Source organism: Lycorma delicatula, chromosome 1 (assembly GCF_047948215.1).
Source record: "Lycorma delicatula isolate Av1 chromosome 1, ASM4794821v1, whole genome shotgun sequence".
Lineage (NCBI taxonomy): Eukaryota > Metazoa > Arthropoda > Insecta > Hemiptera > Fulgoridae > Lycorma > Lycorma delicatula.
In genome coordinates, this window is record NC_134455.1 from 9,736,027 (window position 1) to 9,761,767 (window position 25,741).

Consider the following 25,741-nt stretch of genomic DNA (forward strand, 5'->3'; position numbering starts at 1 on the left):
AGCACTTTACTTATTTTCCAAACTGAAGGTATGAGCTGAAAGGATGTAATTTTCATATCATAAATGAGAATGAAGAAAATTGATACAACTGTGCGCCATCACCAAACAAGAAACACTCCAATACTGTTCCAAGAAATACTCAAAAAATGGAAGAAATGTTGGTAGCCAAATACTACCAGCATAGCAACGGTAACTATTTTGAACAGGAGAAGCTTATATAAAGTTGTAAATACATTAATAATGTTTTTATTACAAAAGTTTGGCCTTTTCTTTTAACACACCTCATACTCAAATTACAAACAATTAAAGAATGGATAAAACAGCTCAAGAAAAAAGTTTAGCTTTGGACAAAATTAAATAAACATGTGAATTGTCTAAAATAACTATACTAATTATAAATATAATATATACAGTACCAACTACTATATACAGTATTATATATATACTGTACCAAAATGGTAATCAAGCTTGAAGCTCTGTACACCAGCAAAACTCTCACACTTCTCAGAAAAAGTGACCTAGAAAACATCTTGAAAGAGCGTAAAATTAAGAGAAAAATTCTCAACTCGAAAATAGAAGATGGGTACAGACTGAAATCGCAGAGAACAATAAAAAAATTATCCAATCCAATCTTGCAGCAGATATCCAAAGAAGAAGATTACAATTTTATGGACACATCCATAGAGTTCCAAGAAAAAGGCTCACCCACAAAATTCTTACTCATATAGAACGACTGAAAACCATCCCCTGGAATCAAGTCAAAAAAGATATAGAAAAAGCTCAGATAAATTCATTAGATATTTTAGAAAGAAAATTGTATAGACAAAATTTGGGAAATGGGAAGTACAGTTAGAGAATGAAGTCCTAAAAATTACAAAGTAGATATAAGAAAGAAAGAGAATCCATGGAGAAAACTGAGAGCTCCATGGAAATGCAGGGCATACCAAGTATATTGAATCACTATAAAGAGTAAAAGAAGTTCTAAAGAGTATTCATTTCAATGTTTAACAATTTTAAATGGCTACACTTAGAAAGAGACTTCCTTTGAAGGAATACACATTCAAGAAATGTTAAGAGTAAAGGAATAACAGAAATTAATAAAGGATTATTAGCAATAAAAAAATTCTGGGTTAATAAAATTACTGGGTTTTAAGCTGATAGTCTAAAGAAAAAAAAAGAATTTTTTCAATTAATTCAGAATGTAAAATAAACTTAAAATATAAAAAAAACCAATTTGAAAAATAGCAATTTAAAAATTTTTCTTAAAATTTTAACTTTTTCGTGCCGAATGACAATGTTGGCACCAAATTATGATTAGAAATTACTTGATAGTTTTTTTAATTTGCTGATAACTTTAAAATTCAAAGAATAGTTTAAAAAGTAATTTTTCAATTTTTAATGTTTTTAATTTTACTATTGTTTTTAAAATACATTTTTTGATTACGCTTTAGATACTCCTACAAAAAATGCACCCATATGGAAAAATGCTGTTGACAAAAATGCAAACCCTGGAAATATGGATGTACTGTTAAAATAAGAAAAAAATAACACTCATGGCTAAAAATACAGAACACTAGGATAAATATATTTTTTTTTTACCTCACATTTTCCAACTAATTTCTTGAATTCTCACAATACTTTGAAAACCAGAGTGATATAAGGCTCTAGCTCTAGATCACACAATAATAATCTAACAGTAAGCAATGAAAAAAAAATTCTTTCCAAACTGTTTAGACCATATAATTTGTTTAAAAAATATTTCCATTTAAGTTATAACCATTGCTATTTTGACCATACTATGAACATAAATAGATAAATAAAACATGGATCACATAGAGAATCTACTTCTTTATTGATTGCAGTTAAAAATCCATACCTAATATCTACTCGAATTGTTTAGCTAATACCTTTAAGTTTGTTGTGCTCAGATGAGTCAGAAGGAAAAAGAACATCTGGAAAGAGCCTATCAAAGGGAAAACCCTGATAGCGAGGACGATTTTCGACATAGTTTCTAACTGTTGGCTGCAGTCTCATCATGAAATCTGGTGACGGTGTTCCTAGTTGTTCTAAAGGGAATAAAAAAACAAAATTTTGTAATAAATATACCTCTTAAACAATTTCACTTTATAAATGTAAAATGAAAACATGATTAAGATAATTTAAAATACAGAAATAAACAATTTTTATATCAGACATACATATAATCAAAACAAAATACAATTTTAACAATATTTTAGCTGTAAGAGTGTTATAATGTTATTTTAAATGAGACACACATAATAAACAAAAAGCTTCTTCCAGAAGCTTTTTTCCAGCTAATTCCAGAAATTACAATGTGTTTTCTACTTAAACAGTAATAAGAGATGAATTACTGATGCAAATCCTCTTATGTGTAAAGGTATTATATATAATTTTTTTTTTTTAAATTCAAATAATTTATTAACATATTGGCCACTATGTTAATAAAATTTAATATTAAATGAAATAAAAATTATCAAAACACAGTGAGTTAAACTTACTATATTACATCAAAACTTGATTTTGAAATTTATTATGGACTAATTCACAAGTTCTGCTATCCAGTACTGGAATGATGTAATATTTTTTATAAAGGAAAATAGAACATTTTAAATATTATGTAATTCCAGAACTGGACAGCAGAATTTATGAACTAATCCACAATAGATTTCAAATGTTCAAAAAACAATTTTGACAAATTAACAAATCATAAATAAATATGTTTTAATATAATTATACAATTTAGTTTATTAACAACTGAAGGGTTGGGAGGAACCCAAGAAAATCGATTCTTGGAATTAATAAGATAAGTTTAACCTATCTATTTACTGTGTTTTAGTGGTTTATATTTCATTTAATACATATTATTTATTATAATCTGCAGATTAATATTCATACTTCAATTAAATGATAAAAAAGAATTATAAAAACACTTATAAAGAAGCTTTTCAAATTCAAAATCAGATTTTGTTACTTCTTTATCAGATGAACAAATGAAAAATTTAATAGAGATTTAAGTCATCACAGAATCCAAAAATGTGAATACTTCAATCATTACAAGTATCTGAAGTGAAATTGTATCAGTATACATATACACTTACTGATATTATCTGTATCAGTATGTATATATATATTTCTAAATCTATACAAAACGTGTACATTTCCCACCACAAACAGAAGAAAACATTAATGATTATTTCTATAGCACATATGTGGTAGATAGAACTTTTTTCTCAGTAATAAATTGTCATAAACATATAATGAAACCACGTATAACACTTTTAATGCTGATAATTGACAGGAAACAGTGAACTGTAAAAGTTTTTAGATGTTGGCATTTATCCTTACTTCACAATGCTCAATTTCTTGAGCATTTCTCAACTGAGGGAGTGACATTTTCAATACCACTCCCTCAGAAATTCCAGATGAACATGGCAGATACATGACTATCAGGTTCTAAACTGTTACGAAGTATCACTAAATCACTATATTTAATTGTAGTACATTTCACTAAATTTATAATATCAATATATTTCTTTTAATCAACAGCTTTATTGTTCTGAACAATAGTGAGCTGATATGAACTACACAGTAACTAGCAAGAACGAATTTATTTATATAAATTTTATGAAGAAATAACACACTTTCAGGAGGTACCATAACACCTTTAATATTTTCAACCTAGTAGTAATGTTTTAATAATTCTATAAAATGAGGATATGTGTATGACAAATGCATGAGGTATAAATATTAATGCCTGTGGTACATACAGAATTTTATGTCACAAGTTTTAAAAAGTAAAAGGTCTTGAATAACAGTTTATTTCAAAGAAATAATAATAGAGAACAACTTATGTATTTAATTTTTTTTTACAACTGTTAATGAATCTTGAATGAAGTGACACATTTTATTTCTAAGGTCAGGTACGACTAAGTACAAAGAAATAAAACCATATTCAACCACATGATTTACATATATATGACAATGTTATGAGATTTTTAATTTAACTGCTATCATCTCTTACACTTCCAGAAGCTTTTTAAAATCACCATTTGTGCTATGATTGCTTCTTTGAATTACTTTATTTTAGGAATTTTATAATTCTTGTAATTAATTTTTTTACTAGAAGTTAAGTTTAATTAAATGGGATTGATTTAGAACTTCAGCTGTAGGATGTTACAAAGAAGAAATTTTAAAATCTTAACAATAAGTAGTACGACATCTGTTCAGAAAATAACCGAATATTCTTTGTTGCACGCCAATGGAGATATTTAGTAACATGTGGTTAATAGCATTGTGCTCCGCATAACCTCCTCTTTAACTTTGCATTCAAATAACAATAATACGAAAACTAAACGAGATATCTACAATCCAAGAACATGCAGTTACAGAGGAGGTTATGCGGAACACAATGCTGCCAATCGCATGTTACTAAATATCTCTGTTGGCGTGTAATTAAAAATATTCAGTGCTATTTTCTGAATAGACCTTGTATTGATGCTTTTAAAATATTATTTCTATTGTTATTTGAAAGACTTACTAGACATGCAAGGGAAAGAGACAAAATTGAACTGAACCATTCATTATAAAATCAAAGAGAATATGAAATCAGAAATGAGAAATTACAAGACATATTCATTCACCAAACTCTCTTGATTCTAACAGGTTTCTTTCTTTAGTTCTAGGATCAGTCAAAGCTTTGGGAGGTTTTTATTAAAAACAAGGTATATAAACACAAAGCTCCACACCAAAAAATTTTTACTTAGAAGTTCTTGTTACAAAGATACAATATTAATGACCAGGTATATAGACATAATGTGCAATAATAATGTTACCTGACAATACATTTTAAATGAGGGAACACTTAAGGTATTTATCACTAAAAATTAGATTATTGATCTGGAAAATGTAATCATCAAAAGAATGTTGTGTATGTAGATTTTTATTATTTCTAAGAAAGAGGAGCTGTATTCAGATTTGATTGAATACAATTTTTTTTCGAATGGCCCACTGTAGGGGCATGATTGATCAATTTAGGAGTACCATTCCTCTCTTCTTTTAATTTCTCTCAATATCCTTTTGAGTGTTTACCATCTTAATTTCCTTAATTCTTCAAATTATCTGTACATTTTTGTCCTCCTCCCCATGCTGTTAAATCTTCAGACACTTACTATTTCAAAATAAACAACTAGTACATATTTAAAAAGAAAATTAATACAAGAGGAAATAATAATTTAAAATTTATAAAGAAAAATGTATAATTAAAATTCAATTATATAATTTCAAAATAAAAATAACAGAAACATTAAGTTTGATGAAATCCAACACACATATTATAACATCCATTATAACCTTATGCAATACCACCACCACAACATGAATTACTGTAGCACCTGAATTATAAATCGCATATTTTTTTTTATTGTAGTGCAATAAGTCATAATGATGTATGACTGCTGGTTAATTCAATAAAACATGAGATAAATTATTTAATTGCAGTATTTACAATAGACCTATGAAATTTGGTAAAAATAATCTGTATGTTTTTCCTGCTTATTTATTTTAAGTAAAAAGCACAAATATGTAATATATTAAAGTTTTTTTTTTATTTTTTAAATAAAATTTTACAAAGCAGTATAAGAGAATTTTCTTATCTGACAATACAGAGATGAGAATATAAAGGCATCTTTTGAGTTAAAACTACCAATTACATTTTTATATAGGCTCTTTCATTCTTTACTAAAGAATTTTTATCAGATATTTCAATTCCAAAATCTCCAAAAGAATAAACAGAGTATTTTAATTTATCTTCTAGCTAAAATAAAACTAAACAATCATTTACCTATGATCTTATTCCACTGGTCAATATGATCAGTTCCAGGGAATAGGACCCCACCACGAATCATCTCACCCATGATGCAACCTACAGACCATATGTCTACATTCTCTTTGTAGCCCATTCCAAGGATTACCTGTAACATTTATTACAAAGAAGAATATTAATAAAAATGTGATAAAATAAACTGAACGTAAATCAAAATTCCTTTAAATTTCACAAACATAAACTGGTACTTTATCTGGATATATGTACACAATTCATATTTACCTTTTTTTTGTTCCAGGTGGAGACGAGACCCGCTTTTTAAGCATAACTCAGTCCCCACCCTGCACAAAAGGCCACCCTGAACAATTTTCGAACATACAATGGCAAATAATTATTCAGTACAATTTTCATATACTTAACAATGTTATGCTTCACACTTTTTTCCCCTTACATGGAATAATGAAGAACAAGAAGCAGAAACATTAAACTTGATGATATCCAACATACATATTATACACCCATTACAATCTTACGCAATAGTACAAAAACACAACATGAATTACTATAGCACCTGAACTATACATCACATCTTTTTTTTTTTTTATCGTAGTACAATAAAATGAACATGCATGATTCGAACACACTTCGCACGATATGATACAAATATGCACGTCAGTACCACCACAACATGAATTACTGTAGCACCCAAGTATAAATCACAAATATTTTTATTTTTATTATTGCAGCATGATAAACAAACACGCACGATACACGGTACGAACACACGGCGGACGATATAAACACGCATGAACATGCACGATAGCACCACTACAACATGAATTACTGTAGCACCCAAAGTATACATCACATATATATAATTTTTTTTTATTATCATAAAACAAACACGCACGATATACGGTAGGGAACACACAGTGCATGATGCAAACACACATGAATGTGCACGATAGCACCGCCGACAAACGAATTACTGTAGCACCCGAATTATATATCACATTTTTTTATTTGTTAACATAGCATGATAAAACAAACACGCAGAAGCATTTGATTGCATATACACCACACACAAAAAAAAACGCACTGCAATCTGGCACAATTACACCACCACTACACTATTTGCACTTAAATATGACACATGAAAAAGAGGAAACACAAAAAACTAGTATTACTAGCTACCTGACATGTTAACACCACCGCAACACAAATTACAGTGGCACACAAAGAATACAACCCATTTTTTAAATATACATAATCAAATGACAACACGCTTAAGATGATTCCATCAATTTATATAGAAGAGCCCCTAAGGTCCACAAACAAACATATATAGGGGGCCAACAGGGATCAGAGAACCTCTACTCACCCTCATCCCTACCACGAACAATGGCATCCACTATGGTAGCTATAGCATTCCACACAGCCTCCGACTCAAGCATCGTGGTGATCATGCTTTCAGCCACCAATTCCCCGAACTCCTCAACTACTGGGTGCTGTACATCATACCAGCGCCCACACCAAAACACATGTGTTTCGGGGAGTCAACGACTGTTCAACGCCTACATAGGGGGGGGGGGAAGCTTTTTTCCCAATCCTATGCAGGAAAGCTCCAAAGCAACCACAGCCACTCAGAAACCGAACAAACTTGTACATGTTTCCAGACTTCCTCCCTATCCAAACCTTGATTTCTGGGATGAGGGATCTTGTCCATCCACCTGTCTGTGACGCCTGCCATGTCTCTTGCCACTGCCTGATAAGCCAATCACACGCAACACTTGGCAAAGCACTCCATTGTCTCATCACCCTCTCCTCCGCTATGAGACTCAGGGGCGGCACACTGACAATTCATTTTTTTTTAACCTCTGGAACCACCATAAAGTACTGCTTCAGAGGATGAGGTGATTAATTTGTAGCATGTATGAAAATACCATGCCCCTGACCAGGATTCAAACCCAGGACCTCTGGATGAAAGGCCAATATGCCTTTCATATTGGACTCGCGCCATGGAGGCCGGCAATTCATATTTACCTAAAAAGAAAAAGTTAACATCAGAGCTGTTAATAGTTGATAGTTAAACCCATCTGTTGGAGTAATGATAAAAATATTATGTTCTCACTGTTGAATGAGAACATATTCATTTCTTCTAATCGTAGAATACATTTTTATTTTTTATTAAAAATAAAAATAAGTAGATCGAGATTATGTAAGACATAACACTTGTCATAAAGTAAATAATTTCATTAGGTTTGATTATAAAATTGAATGGGTATATTACTATCAAAAATTAAAGCAGTTTTCCGACATATGTGGAGATAAAATTCCAAAACCAACTCTGACAGTAGCAGATCCAATTCAGCTGTACAACAATATTGATAGTTTAATTAGAAATTGATCCTATCGGAATCATCAATTTATCAAAACGTTTGATTGAATAGCAGAACTGCTATCTACTGCAGTGATGAAAAGAGTCCTGCATAATTTATAGTCAGTCTGCATGACGGCCTAGCCTATTTTAAAGTAATCCTTTCCAATTTATAAAAAACAGAATTTGAATACAAAATATCACTTTGATAAAATATCTAACAAATTTTAATATAACCAAGTGTTAACTAATATTTTACTCCATATCTAAATTAAGTAAAAAAAAATATTTGAAGTAAAAATATCAATTAAATTTACACTAAATATTTTCATATAAAAACTGAAAACAATAAAATGAGAAAAAATTAAACAAGGCATAATTTATAAAAATTTGAGTTCATATTCGTTTTCAACATTAAAAAACAGATTAAAATCATGTATCGCATGTTAGGAAAAAAAAATTATTTTTATCAGTGTAATTAAACTTTTGAGTCTTGGACAATGCCTTTTAGTTTTTTAAATGTGTCTAGCATAGTTTCTTTTACTGATAAGGACAATTATATTTAAATTTTCAGACTTATTAGTTCTAGCATTTAATTGAGAGGCTCTATAGACTTAATTTGGAGTGTTTATTGATTGTTTTTGGGGTTTTTGTATCCTGGTATGCCTGTATTTTTTCTGGGCCACAACTACTTGGGAACCTAATTCAAAACAATGAGCCTATTGATGAGGATGGTAGAATACCACTGCAAAGCAATATCATACTTACAAGCATAACACACACGTGTGCTACGTCCAAGAGGGAGATCCATAAGGTGGACAGGGTAGCTATCAAAGTTTGCTACCAACACGATGATAAACACCAATTGGCATAGTGCAGTTGGTGCAGCAGGATTATCCATAAAATACATGGCTGAGAGTCTGATTGGAGTCCAATACTCGAGAAAGAAGGGAAAATATGGCTTTGGGTATGAAAATCTCGATTGGGAGGAACTCTTTAACGCCAGGACTGCTACTATGAAGGAGACGAGTAAGCTTCAAGTGCGGGAGAAAAATTCAGAGAAGAAGCATGGTGGTTTGGGTGATGTTCTGTTGTGTGGAGGTATATGCGCTGGGCAACTGCTGATCTTGAGGAAGAAATTATACCACAAGCAGGAAGATTGTAATCCTTATCAGGACTACAACTATCACAGGAGTGTTGGATCTGACTATATGCTGAACTTGGAAGGTTTATAAATGAGGAAAGATGACCAAAAAGGAGTTAGAGTGACTTAATCAGCAGATTGAGCTTAGAGCCAAAGAAATTGAGGAGGAAGAACTGAGGGTGGTGGAATTGGGGAGAGTCAAGGATGAGGAAAGAGAGAGAAGTACGGGTGTCAGTCAGAGTTAAACCTCGTGGATATGATTCTGAAGAGATAATTTTAGATAAGGATGAGGAGTCTGTATCTACAGAGGGTTTGGAAGAAGAAGAAGAAGAATAAAAGAAATTTAAGCTTGTCTGTGCTAAGAGAGCAGCAGTCAAGCAGGATAAGAGGAGGAAATCGTATAGGGATCTGCTGCAGGTGCTGAGTTGTTAAGGTTAGTTGGAGAAGCAGCAAGCTCCTCAGAATGTGTGAGTAAGGAAAAAGATAAGAAAGGTAAGGAAGAAGGCCTTAAGAAGGAAAGATAGGTGAGAACTGAGGAATATTGATTGTGACAACTGATGGTCTGACTTGGAGAGGTGTTATGAGGGTATGATGGTGTGGGATAAGAGAAAGGAAAAAGAGAAGCAGGAATGACTGATCATGAGAGCTGTGTAAATGTGATTTAACATTGATTGTTGTAGGACTGACCAGACCTACATCTTTGAGGAAGATTCATGGCCAGGAAGAAATGAAACAGTTGGTTAGGGAGCAAATTTTAAAGGTTATACCTCATAAGTTGAAGAAATGTGTTTGGTTTAAAATCAGACACTCAGCGCTGCCTATGGGCAGCTTTAGTATTAAGAACATTCTGTTATACTAGTCAGTCGGAGTTGGACAGTGTTAGAGTAATCATGCACGCCAGTACAGCCTCTGCATCACAGTAACATAGTTTAATATTGTTAATCTTATAAATATAGTATATTTAGTTATCAATCACTGTTTAATTATTTTATTTATAATACAGTTCATTATTCTTCTATTAACGTACAGCCCATTACATTGGTCCTCCTCGCCGGATATTTTTTATTGTGTGCAGAACATAGTTTGCGTTTATGTTCTTAATTCCAGACTGGTGTGTAATAAAATCGATAAGAAGTGCGGTTAATATCCATGTGTAATACAATAATTACTATTACGAGGGATAGTCAACGGCGCCCGTCTATTCGACTTGGAATGCAGACATCGACCTCGGTGCTAAGTAAACAGCCATTTCGTCATGACCTTCAACTCAGGCTAGCTGTTGCCAGTCGCTTACCTTAATTATTTCAGATAAGTAACAAATTGGGAATTATCAGCTCCTTATTTACGTTCCTATCTATGATATAGATTTACATTTACATTCCATCATCTGATTCCTTTATCATTCACATTATTATTTCTTACTGATTAATTCCATCCATATCGTCTATATTTTTAATAACTATTAATTTCTTATTTTCCTAGAAATCTTTAATTTACGTTGATAGTTATTGGTCATATCTATAAGAATTTTATAAGAATTATCATTATGTCTCTTGAAGTAGAAATTACAGCTTTGAAAAAACAACTAGGAGTATGTAAGGCTCAATTAACACGCATAAAAACATTTCTCGATAAATGAAATAATGAGACACGAAAAAGTAATATTAAGGTTAGATATGATGCAATGCCAAATATTTTAGATAATTTTAATAAAACACAGAGTTTGCTAGAAGTACAGGACGAGAAAGATTACGAAACGCATTTAGAAGATGGGTTAGATTTTGAAGACAATAATTATGAAATTAGGGCGCAAATGGAAGAATATTTAAAGGAAACATCAGTTTCAGAAACTCAGCACTTCAACTCACACCAATCTTGCATTAACGAAAATAAACCTTCAGTGAAATTGCCAACTATCAATTTACCTTGTTTTAACGGTACATACGAAAATTGGATGCCTTATGCAGATGCATTCAAGGAATTGGTTCATGACAATAAAGACGTTAGTCCAATTCAGAAATTCTACTATCTGAATTCTACACTGACACACGAAGCAGCTCAATTAATAAAAAACTTAGCCATAACTGATGCTAATTATCCCGTTGCTTGGAAATTGTTACAAGACTGATACGAAAACAAGAGATTGATTCCATCGGCTCATGTTAGAGAAATAATTAATATTAAGTTAGTTAGTAAGGAAGACGCCAACGAATTGCGTCAGTTTATCAATACGGCGATTAGTAATTTTAATGCTCTCAATGTTCTAAATATTCAAACACCAATTCATGAAGTAATTTTAAGTCAACTGTATATAGATAGATTAGATGCAAAAACCAAACGAGATTGGGAATTAAAAAATTCTACACAAGATTTTCTATCTCTCAAAGATCTTTTGGAATTTTTGGAAAATAAATGTCAAGCCTTGGAGGCTTTAGCCTCTTCAAGCAGTAATAAACAAAAAAAACATTGGATGAACGGCAAAAATATAAACCTGTTCGACATTCTGACTCGTACGTTGCTACGAGTCCAAAGTATGTGAATGTTGCAATCAACCTCACACACTTTATACAAGTGTTTGAAGTTTAGTAATTTAAGTGTTTCTGATAAATCTAAGTTTGTTAAGGATAAGAAGTTATGTTACAATTGTCTTAGATTAGGTCATTTAGTAAGGAATTGTTCCTCTGGAGGCTGTCGAATTTGCAAGGGCTAACATCACACCTCATTACATATAAGTTCACAAAATAATTCGTTTAAATCTAATAGCAATAATGATTCAGATTCAAAACAGAAAATTTCTAGTTGTTCGCAAGACAGTCCAGCTTCACATCATAGCTCTTCTAACACATATTGTTCGCTCAAATCAAGAGTGCAATAGAATATTCTTCTTTCTACAGCGGTTGTTAAGGTCCAAGATAGTCAAGGAAGATTACAACCATGCAGATTGCTATTAGATTCAGCTAGCCAATCAATCTTCATTACTGAAAACTGTGTTGAACGTTTAGGTTTAAGAAAAATTCGTCAGTTAGTTCCAATTATGGGTATAAATAATACTCCTACTAAACCAAATTATAGTGTAGACGTACAATTATTTTCTACTTATAACGATTTTAGTGCAAATATTTCTTGTTTAATGTTACCACAAATAACTAGCAATATGCCATGCAATGTTATCAACTACAAATCATGGAATCTGCCTTCGAATTTAAAATTATCTGATCCAGAATTTTAGAAACCAGGAAATATTGACATGCTAATAGGTGCTGAGCTATATTTTGAAATTATGAAATGTGATAAAAGGGTAAGACCAGGTGGGTTTCCAGTTATCTTTGAAACTGAATTAGGATGGATTCTATCAGGAAAATAACCATCAGAAAATACCTCTTCAAGTCCTCAAACCACATGTTTAACATTAACAAATGATCAACTTCAACAACAGCTCAAACAATTTTGGGAATTAGAAGAGTTGGTTGTTCTACCCAAGGCTAAGGAACAAGACGAGTGTGAACAGTATAATCGGAACACAACAACCCGAGATTCTTTAGGTCGTCTTATCGTCAGACTTCCTCTAAAGCCAGATCATTTACCTTTTGGAGACTCATTCGATCAAGCGTTTGCGATTTCAAGCGTTAGAGAAAAGGCTTCAAAGGAATCATTCACTTCGTCTGGAATACTCAAAATTTCTTCAAGAATATAATGAACTCGGTCACATGAAGCCAGTGCCTCTTCAAGGTAATAATTGTAAACAACAGTTCTACCTTCCTCATCATGCCGTTTTTAAGCAAAATAGTACCACAACTAAACTTCGGGTAGTTTTTGATGGTTCAGCTAAAACATCCACCGGAACTTCTCTTAATGACATCCTAATGGTTGGTCCTACTGTACAGCAAGACTTATATTCGATTATGGTTAAGATTTAGAACCCATGCCATTGCGTTTACAGCAGACATTGAGAAAATGTACCACCAAATTAAAATTCATCCAGAAGATTGCAGCTTACAACGCATTCTTTGGCAGGATTCACCAACTGATCAAATTCAATGCTGTGAGCTTCAAATGGTTACTTATGGCACTGCCTCAGCTCCATTCTTGGCTACAAGGTCCCTACAACATCTAGCAGGGGAAGAAAAACACACGTACCCAATTGCAGCCAGAATTTTATGTCGTAATTTCTACGTGGATGATTTAGTTTCTGGAACTAATGACATAAACACAGCTCTGGTAATCCAATCAGAGTTAATAGAGTTGTTAAGGTCTGGTGGATTTCAACTGAGGTAATGGAGTTCTAATCATAAATCACTTTTAAATTCATTACCTCAAGAACTTGTAAATACAAAAACATCAATTCAGCTTGAGAAAAAAGATAGCATTCAAACTTTAGGCTTTAAGTGGTTTCCTCAACCAGATGTGTTTTCTATTTCTTCCAAAATTCCACCATTTAAAGACGTAGTAACAAAAAGAGAAGTAGCGTCTACAGTAGCTTCCATTTATGATCCAATTGGTTTAATCAGTCCTATTGTAATCTCTTACAAAATATTTTTGCAATGATTGTGGCTCAGTGGTATTGGTTGGGATGATAACTTACAATCATCATTGCTTCAGTAATGGCATGTTTTGGTGTCACAACTTTCTTTAATTGATGATATTAAAATAAATAGAAGAGTTATTATCAATAATCCTACAGATATTGAAGTTCACGGTTTCTGCGATGCATCACAGCATGCATTTGGTGCTTGTCTGTATTTGCATTCCGTCAATTCTGAGGGAGAGATTTCAGTTCAACTACTTTGCTCGAAATCTCGTGTTGCACCAGTGAAAACTGTCAGCATACCACGGTTAGAGTTGTGTGGCACTTTACTGTTATCAAAATTGTTATGAAAAACATTACCAATACTGAATTTGTCGATTGAAAGGGTTCATCTTTGGACGGACTCTAAAATCTGCTTGGCATGGATCTCAGCTCCTGCATCGAAGTGAAAAACGTTCGTTGCGAATCAAGTTTCGCAGATTCAAGATGTAACAGACATCAATGACTGGAAACATGTCGCTTCGTCAGACAATCCTGCTGATCTCATTTTCAGAGGTTCCAATCCGGAGAGTTTAGATAAAGGCATCTGGTGGAGTGGACCAATCTGGTTGTATTTACCCTCCAGTTCTTGGCCTAATTCACACAGTTATGATGTTCAAGATATTCCAGAAGTACGACAAATGCAACCTAGTTTGACATGTGTTTTTCCACCAAATGACGATTTAGTTTGTAAGTTTTCAAGTATTTCTAGATTAACACGAGTAGTTGCCCTATGCAAGAGATTTATTTATAATTGTCGTAATAAAAAGAAGAAAACAGGAAATCTTAATACTGCAGACATTCAAGATTCATTACAAACATGCATCTGGATGGTTCAGCAAGAAGTATATTGTCAAGAAATTAATGATCTTCGATCAACTTCTACCGTTCTGGAGGAAGGCTGAATACTGCTGATATTGCGTACCATATTAAACATCAGATTATTTTGCCATCAAAACACCATCTTACGATGTTGATCATCAAGGCTGAACATTTGAGGTTATTGCACGCTGCACCTCAATTATTGTTAGCTTCACTAAGACTCAAATATTGGATACCACGAGCTCGAAAGGTAATTAGAAGTGTTATTCATAACTGTGTAACATGTTTTCGATTTAAGGCAGCCTTGGCTAATCAATTAATGGGTCAGCTGCCCAAACACAGAGTAGAGATTAGTCGTCCTTCTCTTAACTCAGGAGTAGACTATGCGGGACCATTTCAAATCAAGTATGGGAATCCGAGAAGTAAAATAACAATCAAATGTTATGTTGCAATTTTTTTGTGTCTTGCAACTCATGCTATTCACATAGATCTAATCAGTAATCTTACATCACAAGCCTTCCTCGCAGTCTTAAGACGTTTCACTGCAAGAAGAGGTCACATCGCCAACTTGTATAGTGACAACGGCACCAATTTTGTTGGAGCCAACAACGACATAAATTCATTGAGGAAACTCTTTCATGATAAAGAATTTAATACAGACATTGAAAATTACGCTGCCAAGTCACAGCTCAAATGGCACTTCATACCAGCTAATTCACCTCATTTTGGGGGCCTGTGGGAAGCAGCTGTGAAGTCAATGAAATACCACCTCAAAAGAGTCATAGGTAAAACTTATCTAACTTTCAAAGAATTTTCTACCCTTTTATCCGATATAGAAGCTATCCTCAATTCTAGACCTATTTCTACTTTATCCGATGACCCTAGCGATCCGATCCATCTTACTTGACACCTGGACATTTTCTTATTGGTAATCCTTTAATAGCACTACCCGAACCCAATTTGTTAGATATAAAATGTAACAAGCTTTCCAGATAGCAGCAGCTTCAGAAGATACGACAGAGTCTTTGGTCACGATTATCTCCATGGCTTGCAAGCAGCATAGCAAGTGGAAGTCACCCTCTGAAAATCTTCGACCAGGTCTAGTAGTGCTAGTGAAAGAAGGCAACTTACCAGCTCAATTTTGGAAAATGGCTGTAATAGACAGTGTTTTCCCAGGTAAAGATGGTCTAGTACACGTAGTTCAGTTGAAGGTAGGCAGCACGTTTTTCAAGAGACCTATTACTAAACTTGTGCCATTGCCAATAAACTCAGACAATGTAATTAATACTGATCAAAGATCAACGTGCGGGGAGTATGTTTGGTTTAAAATCAGACAATCAGCGCTGCCTATGGGCAGCTTTAGTATTAAGAACATTCTGTTATACTAGTCAGTCGGAGTTGAACAGTGTTAGAGTAATTATGCACGCCAGTACGGCCTCTGCATCACAGTAACATAATTTAAAATTGTTAATCTTATAAATATAGTATATTTAGTTATCAATCAGTGTGTAATTATTTTATTTATAATACAGTTCATTATTCTGCTATTAACGTACAGCCCGTTACAAAATGTTTTGAAAAGGAGGTTGAGGATGTCAGCTTAGTGGATGAGGATATGACCAAGGTATCTTATGTGGGTGTTATTGGGAGGAGGGGTCCAGTCAACATTGCTAGGGCTAGGTAGATCCCCCCCCAGGAAGGGATAATGTGGTTATTATTCAACCAGAGAGGGTGAACTAAAGCTGTCCTCATACAGATCAGAGAAATAGTTAAGCCTAAGGATGATTTTATCCAAATTAGGAATACAAGTTAAGGAAGGGTGGTGTCCTGTTGGAGACAGCTGATGGTTCGAAGTGAAGAATATTTCAGAAAGTGAGGCTCACAGAAAGGAGGGGTTGATTCCCATTGATCCTAGGAAGGGTGAAGCCAAAAATTATATGACATCCCAGTTTACCTGAAGAAGGTAAAGTGATGGAGTGCTTGTATAAGCAAAACAGAGATAACAGGCTGGAGAGGGAATTTGTGGTAGAAACTTAAGGAAATTAAAAAACGGAGACAAGGAAAGGCATTGGGTCCATGAGTGTTTTGCTGAGGTCTGCAATTTGTTGAGATCTAGTGATATAATATATAATGATTGGGAGCGCTGCAGGATTATGGATTACGGTGATGTCAGTAGGTGTTACAGATGCCATCCTTTGGTGGGCCTATGTTGCTCTATGTCATTATGGCAGTTGTGTTGGTGTGGTATGTGGGAGCTTCTGCTTGAGTGCACATAATTTATCATCATGGTTTTCGTACAAAGGCGAGAGTATCTATACATAGAAGACAAACGCATTTGGAAACCAGGCTGAAAGAGATTTAGCTCAATGGCTGGATGTGAAAGGTATGGTAGAGGAAGAGCAGGCTTGTGGAAAAAAGAGGAGTTTGTGATAGTCCTCCAGTTTTTTTTTGGGAAGGAGGGGGCAGTGTAAGATTCACTCACGAGTTGCAGAATCTATTGCCATTGAAGACTGTGAAGAAAATTTGAGCGGGACTGGTGCATTAATAATTTATTGGCATGTGACTGATTAAAGTCAAGGGTAAGAGGAGACTAAAAAATGGCATTTTCCCCGTTCTTGTAACAAAAACATACCTTAACAAGTAATTAAAAATTAATAATTTTGATTGTGATGAAAACAAAATTGCTACTGCAACCCTGATTCTGATTAAGTAATAACTGTAATCGACACAGAATTGTGTAAATGGGGAATAGACAAGTGATTCTGATTTAGTAAATATTAGTTACAATTATAATACCTCTGTGTATAACACTTGATTTTCGAACTTTAATGAACATTTACTTATATTTATAATATGATGCAAATGATTCATATGAAAGCAATGCAAGTTACATATAATATATGGCAACAATGAGTGATTCCATCAGTACTCTACTTTTAATAATAATAGTGATATAAAGTGTGAAATTATTATTATATTACAAATAAAATGATGAAAAAAATTATCTACAGTTTTAAAATACAAAAACCAATAGATAAATCTTCAATACACAAAAAAAATTTATACCTCAGGTGCCCTGTAGTAACGTGTTACTACATAAGGTGTCATCATGAATGTTGTACCAGCTGTTCTTGCTAGACCAAAGTCCAGAATTTTCAATGTGCAGTCAGACTTGACAACTATGTTGCTTGGTTTTAAATCCTGAAAATATAATAATGAACTGTTCAAAACAGCAATTATTTTTTAACTGAAATTCAATATTTTAACTTAAAATTGAACAATATATAAATCAATTTAAAAGTTTTTTGATATGTTTGTTCCAGTAATCTTAATTGAACTGATTTTAAATTAAAATGCAGTAAATAAAATTAATGAACACTTAATTATGAAAGACCACAAATTGTGTTGATCATTACTAATTTGTTAGTGCACTGATCAAATGAATAAATAAAATATGAACTTGTAGGCTAGCAGCCGAGGAAGAGGACTGACCTCAGTTCTCTTCTTCTGTTCGACTGAGAGTAGAACTCTTAATGAAAGAGTAGTAAAACTCTGACTGGAGATTCTCAATGGAGAGATGATTCCATTGAGAGAGAATTATCTTTCAATGATGATTACCTTTACTAAATGATTCTCTATTTTAGTAGTTAAAAAAATTATTTGTTTGTAAATAAAAATCTCTAAAAAAAAGTTCTGGTTAACAATAACTTTTATAAAATATAATAATGATAAATTTAAAATAATAATGAAGATACCAAATCTTGACCTATTAATATGTTGTGTAGATCCAGAGAAAAAATAGTTTTACAAATTGAATAAAGCTTATAAACAGTTAAAGAAACAGATCTGAAATTTATGGGAAGATGTGATGATAATAGAATGCGTGAAAATCTGAATAGAATTGGGACATTAATTCTTTAGTGGCATATAACTGATTAAAATCAAAGATGAGAGGAGGCTAAAAAATTACGTTTTCCCCATTCTTGTAACAAAAACTTAACCTTAAAAAATTATTAAAAATTAATAGTTCACCATCATCAAATGCAGAACAAAACTATGTAAATGTTGATGTGATTTGTTTGAAATCTAGTGAATACATTTTTTTTTGTAATTTTTCAAACTCTATTGCATATTATTTCTACATCAACAGTAATACTAAATTCTTTATTTCATTACATTATTATTACACAAAATAATTTATTCATTAGTTTCCTAAACATTCTCTAGTTCCAGCCTGCACAGTCAACCAAATCATATAGCACAAAACATTTTTTAAACCAATATCCTCAATCCCAAACAAATTTGCTCCTAATACTGAACTTGCTTCACTATTGTTTACATTTTTGTAAACTGTAAATTTATCCTAAATCATATTTCATCCGTTTTATGATACTTACCGTTAAAAGATTACAGACAAAACTATTAAAAAAAAAGAAAACTTCAAACAAATAAATAAAATTAAACTGAAGCAAAAAGCTGGATGCTAAACTCCAGATCTGTTCAGACATTTGCCTGGAGAAGAATTTATTTAAAAGAAATGTTGAAATTGTTTTAAATAACGTTATAGAAACATCACTAATGTAAAGAAATATTTATTCATCTAAAGTGTTAATAATTAATAGTTACAGTATGTTTTGGAACTGTACACTGCATGTGATTGTAGCATAGGATTGAACTTGCTGAAATTATCATAGCTCTAATTTAACCAATAAGTATATTTGTAGATTTATTTATCAATAAAATTCCCTCCATAATTTAAACTTAATTAATCATATATGAAAAAGTCTATACAAGATTATTTGGATACCTGACCATTAGCAATTTTTACAAGGCCAAGACAGAAACTTTAATATTTTCTTCCCTAAATGATTTTATGACCTCTAAAATGAAATATTACTAGATGAAAATTTGTATTAAAAATCCGGCACACCTACCGAGAGATAAGTAAATTTACTCCACTGTAAAATTTAACTTAACATTTATAAAGTCCAAAAATATGCAAATACAGTATATTATAAAGTATATTTAAAAGAATAAAAATAATATGTATACTTTTTAAAATAAGCTCCAAAATCATATCTCTGACGGTTTTCAAAAATTTATTACAAATCCAAAAAAAAAAATTGGAGTTGAACGATTTTTTTTAGGTTTTGCGAATGATGATGGTTTGATAATTTTTTGAGATTTGGCCATGGTATATACTGTTTCTGGCTTCTCGCTTCTGGAGTTATTGTTCACACCTTCTCACCTGAGTACAAGATTTGGTATAGGCTGATGGGCAAGACTGAGCTTGTCTGACAAACAAAATAGTCTGAACTATTTTTTTTGCAGTTTTTTATCTATTAACATAAACATGAGTACATTAGTAAGCAATTAATGGATGGTGAAAAGATTTCAGTATTCTGTTGGAAGGAAAAGATCCGAATTAGGATCATCCACCACAAAATACAGCCACGGTATACTCTTCATGAGTTTCTAGCCAAAAAAATCAATTATTGAATTAGGATTAGATCATCCTGATTATTTGTCCATCTTAGCCCCCCAAGACTTCTGGCAGTACTAAAAGGATGATGATTTTCTGATATCAGTGATAAAATATGATAAAGAAAATCAAGATTATTCTGAAAAAGTAGTCCAGCCTGTTTCCAGAAATGGTAACACCATTCCAATTTGCTGATAAACCAGTCTACAGATACACAAGTGAAATACTTAAAGGTGACAGTTGCTATAATGTACAGTTCCAAATGTAAATTTTTACAGATGCATTCTGGAAATTAAACTACCACACACACACATACACTTTCCACTGAAACAGTGAAATATGTAAAGCTTTTGAAACAAAGAATTAAATGTATTGGTTTTTAATTAAAAATTACAGTAAGCTAGGTAATTATCAAGTAAAAAATACACAAGTGTAAAATTCAATTAAAAAAGACACGAGGTGTAAACATTCTATAAAAGCAACTCTCTTTCATTTCATCATCCTTTTAATCTTGGTACAGTCATGCAGGTTAAGTTGGATTAATAATGAGGAGATCTGCTCCAATAATTACTCAGATCAATACATAGGTTATCGAGCTATTTTCTTTTGCAGTGTCTTATCTATTAACATAAACATTAAAATTAAGACAAACTTAACTAGATGATCAACAGTTTAGTTTTATATGCACTTTACTCAGGATTTATTTTTTGTTTATAAAAAAAAACGTCTCATTCTGGTAATTCTACCAGCGCCCTGCTACCTTGAATCGCAGGATAATCATTCCTAGACACTTTTGTCTAGCTATGTGTAAGTGTTTAAAAATATAATTACATCAAACTCTTCAAAATCATCAGATTTACATGCCTCAGTTAAGTAACAAGCATACATATACAGAGCCAAACACATAACTTTCATCATTTAAATTGCATTCAAGTCAAAATGCAATGCTCATTTTTTAATATTGCTTGTTATAAGAATAAAAAAAAAGTTGAATATATAAGTATAAAACAATTGGAAGACGAATAAGACAGAACATACCCTGTGTATAATGCCCGCGGAGTGTAAATGTTTAATTCCACAGAGCATTTGGTATAGAAGATAAGACATACGCTCATGATCCAGGTCCATCTGTATGACTTGGCATAAATTGGCATCCATCAATTCCATGACCAAATAAACATCCTGGAATTCTTCTAGTGACCTCTGTGGTGTGAATGCATTTAAAAGGCCAATTATCTGCAATTAAAATTATAAAATAAATTCATAAATAAAAACAACAATAAGAATTAATTAAAACAGGAAGTATTATGTATTGTAATCTTTAATTGTAAAGGTAGTGTTGTACTTACTAAAAAATATTAAATTATTATAGATTTATCAGTAGAGACATCATATAATTCAATATTTCTACCGCTAAAAATTACATTTTTGTCATAAATATGTTAAGAACATAATTAGTAAAACAAAAATTAATCAGTGAGAGGAGTTGCTGGAATATATAGTTATTTTGAAATGCTAATTTCTTAACTTCTTCAAAACACCTTCCTTCTAGTCAGGTAAACTAGAATAATATCAGGTAGCCGAAGCAGAACTTTTGATATAAAATTTTCCAAAGTGCAATAAAACAGAAATAGAATATTTAAGTTATTTAAAAGACCTGAAGAAAGAATAGATAACAAGAAATTGGGGTTGTTCAACAAGGGTGAAAAAAGAGCATAAAGAAAAGATTTAATATGAAAATGAAATAATAAAAATCTTTTCAATTAGATCATGAAAGAGATGATCGAATAAAGTGAAAGAATGTTTAGAAATACTCAAATGAATGGAAGTTTGCTTGATGATTTATAACTAAGTAAAATTAAATGTACTAAGGATAAGGAAAAAAAGAATCTGACTATTTCTGATAAAGGTGAGAAAACTAACTAATTATTCTACACTTTCTCTATTATATTTATTTTCTCTTTTATATTTAGCCTCTGGAACCACCGTTAAGGTATTACTTCAGAGGATGAATGAAGATGATATGTATGAAGAATGAATGAAGATGAATGAATGAATGAATGAAGATGATATGTAAATGAAGTGTAGTATTGTACAGTTTCAAGGTCGACCATTCCTGAGATTTGTGATTAATTGAAACTCATCCACCAAAGAACACTGGCATGCACAATCTTATATTCAAATCTGTATAAAAGTTACTTACTGCCTTTACTAGGATTTGAACCTTAGAAGTCTCAACTTCAAAATTAGCTGATTTGTGATGATAAGTTAACCACTACACCAGCCTAGTGGCTAATTATTCTACCCTTAAACAAACATTACTGTAATGTTTACATGAATAGCTTTTAGTCATAACAAAATTATTCCAGTTGAGATTCTGTAGTTATTTAATTTTATTCGGGAGGAAATGAAAACTGGTTTTTCATTTAGTTCAAGAATATTTGCCACAGCTTTGTTATTTATAAATGGATTTGAAAAAATAAGATTGTAACATTTGTAAAACGTTAACATTTAAATAAACTAAACCAGCGGTTGCAAAGATATTAAAATTAAAAATTTTACAAGGCTGCCATTTTGAAATGGATTGAGAGATCAGGTTCATTATTTTTATTCAAGAAAACATTTAGATACCCAAGCAGTATACAAAATTTAAGCTTAATATGATTAACCAAATTGTTATGTTAAAAATACAAAATGGCAAAGAGCTAGCTGGTAAAATAAACATTTGTGGACATATGAAATTTGCTCTTTCTTTCAATGTGGGGACCATCCCCTTAATTCTTGTAATAATTTTTGTAAACATCTGTATATAAGACTTTTGTTTATGCACTATTTATATAACTGGCAAAAAAATTGCTGTTAAATAATTAAGGGGATGCGTATTTAATGCACACCAAATAAACGAATTTCCTTATAGACAGAGGTTAAGATATTTGATAGATAGGTTTTTGTATTAATTTTATAAGCAAAATAATTTTTACTTATTTGGAAAACTACAAAAAATTAACATCAGACAAGTATTGAAAGAAATTTATAATTACAGATAGCATTACAGTCATTAATAATATTGCACTCCAAAACATTAAACTGCTGAAAAAACTACGGTCAGATGTGGCTAATGTAAAGGAAACAACTTTGCTTTCATTTAAAGCAAATGATGAAGTAGCTGAGGTAGGAAAACAATTACTACAAGCAATTTTTTGGAACTTACAAACATAAAGATAGAAAATAAACTATGCTAGATAATGAGAAAGTTTTTGAAATTGACATTAGGTAAGTGTGAATGAAAATAACAAAATAAGTTACACAAGTGAAAGCACCTAATTTAAATGACTACCTTTAAAATCATTAAATAAAGATTTCAGGGCGGCACAGGAAATCATTTCAAGAAAAGACCCAAAAAATTCATTCCACAAAAATGCATTATATATGATTTTTACAAAATAAACAACAATTAATACCTATTTTAAATTAAAGGATGTTAAAAAAAATGCATTCTTGAAGTAATACATCATACATGTATGATCAACAACTTTTTAATTCAGCTTAATTCCAATATTTATTTAAACTTAAAAAGTTTTAATTTATGTGGAGCTTTACTGGTATGTAATCCCATCGCATACTAAAGAAGTTGTAATGACACAACAGATTACTATTGTACTGCATTTGTTTCTTCATATTTCTCTATTTTCTGTTTTTTCTTTTTTAATTGAAATTTATATACTTTATATTACAATCAAAAATTTCTAAGACTAATCTATAAAAAAATTTTACAACTATAACCATAACAGTAATCCCACAGTGTTGCAATAATACATAGCATTCAACCCCTTTGCCATGTTTGTAACACCCACTGGACATTTGGTTATTCAAGCAAAACTGAATTTCAAGAGAACTTCCTTTGTGTCATTGAAACAACCAGCCTGAATTTTATCTTGAGAAGATGAAGAAATTCTCACAGAATTCAGTGTACACAGGTGGCAGGGAGTGGTGAGCAATAATTATGTCGGTGTAGCCAAAAGCTTGCATATTTTGTATCAAATGTGATACAGTAAATGAAGAATTAAGTGTTATAATGACAGAGTCCTTAAAGCCTTCACGCCACAGTTCAGATCACATGAGCCAAATATCATTCCTCAAATGTCTCGGTTATTACAATAGAACTAGAGGTTGAAATCTGATCCCTGGGGAAAAATTTACACTAAAACCACAAATAGGAGAGAAAAAGTAATGAATGGTAGTCTTACACTCTTACCATAATCAAAATGAATGACCTTTGAAATATACACTAATTTAATTCATTATCATAGGACTGTTGATTTCCTGAATTTATACAGAATTTTATTAATTATAAGGTTTTTGACTAAAGTTTAAGGATTGTATTGAAATTACACAGAAAAAGTGCGCATGGTCACAAAACTGAGTGTAATTCAGGTCCTTATACAAAAAAAATGCCATGTTACTTGGCATAAATCATTCACCTACCCCTGATATGTGTTTATTACAATGCTGACTTCTTATTCATTCAAAATTGTTACAATTGTGTATTTTATGTTTTATTTAGTTATTTACAACAGATAAAATATGTGACTATTTAAAATCACAATACAGAATAGGATCATCAGCTAACAATCAACATATCAACATATATATATATATATATATATATATACACACACACATTTTTTTTATGTTTGCAAGAGAGTTTAGAATTTACATATGTCTCCTTTTTTAAAATAAAAACTGTATTTTAGAGAAACATTTTTCTAATAGAAACTGGAGTCTGACATTAATATTCTTCATGGGATGTACATAACAGACAAATCCTAATATTGAGTTACTATGTAAGAAACTCTTAATTAAAAAAAGCAAAAATTAGCTTCAATTAGTGGGCATAAAAAGCAAAAATGAGCTTCAATTAATAGGCATAAACAAGGTGAGGATGTTAATGATTGATTATTATAGGTATATAACAATACAATGAATGTTACTAAATAAATTTAAACAGTAACAAATAAATAGTAATAATAAAAAATAACATAAATAGATAAAAATATGAAAAGAATTTGATTGATTTAATGAAAAATAAAACTGCCTAATAAGAGTACCCAATTTTTCAATAATTAAAAATTTTCTGATTATCAGATTAGATTAAATCTTTTGCATACAATTCTGCAATTATGAAAAAATTACATTGAAAAAGATTTGAGAAGATTCAATTTTCAAACTTATACATTACAGAGAAGAACAAATTTAACTATCTGAAATTATTTTTCAATACATCCTCGTCAAAAAAAAAATTCCTTATAATACCTTATCAGTTAAGGTAATCGTATTCCCAGGAAAAAAATTGTAGATGTACTTTATTGCCAAGGTGGAAAGATTCTGATATATCTTCTACAAAGCAATTACTGTATGTCAAAAAATGTTTTTGTTAGTTCTATAAAATTCAGCCCACAACTTATTAGCCACATAAGTAAGAATGAATGTAGTCTCCATTTTGGGAGGAA

At 31.6% G+C, this 25,741-nt stretch overlaps 1 protein-coding gene across 6 annotated transcripts in view; it reads right to left on the minus strand.

The window, feature by feature from the left end:
- Nucleotides 1-25,741, minus strand: part of LOC142325825 (stress-activated protein kinase JNK) — a 526,820-nt gene that overhangs the window by 16,672 nt on the left and 484,407 nt on the right. For 5 of the 6 annotated variants that reach the window (XM_075367879.1, XM_075367996.1, XM_075367906.1 and 2 more), the window contains 4 exons: nt 21,270-21,467; nt 17,816-17,950; nt 5,861-5,990; nt 1,908-2,066 (listed from right to left, as the gene is read on the minus strand). In XM_075367879.1, the coding sequence (XP_075223994.1) occupies nt 1,908-2,066; nt 5,861-5,990; nt 17,816-17,950; nt 21,270-21,467 (622 nt within the window). Of the gene's footprint in view, nt 1-572; nt 748-1,907; nt 2,067-5,860; nt 5,991-17,815; nt 17,951-21,269; nt 21,468-25,741 lie in introns of those variants that run through there. The other variant, XM_075368250.1, reaches the window with a different exon arrangement.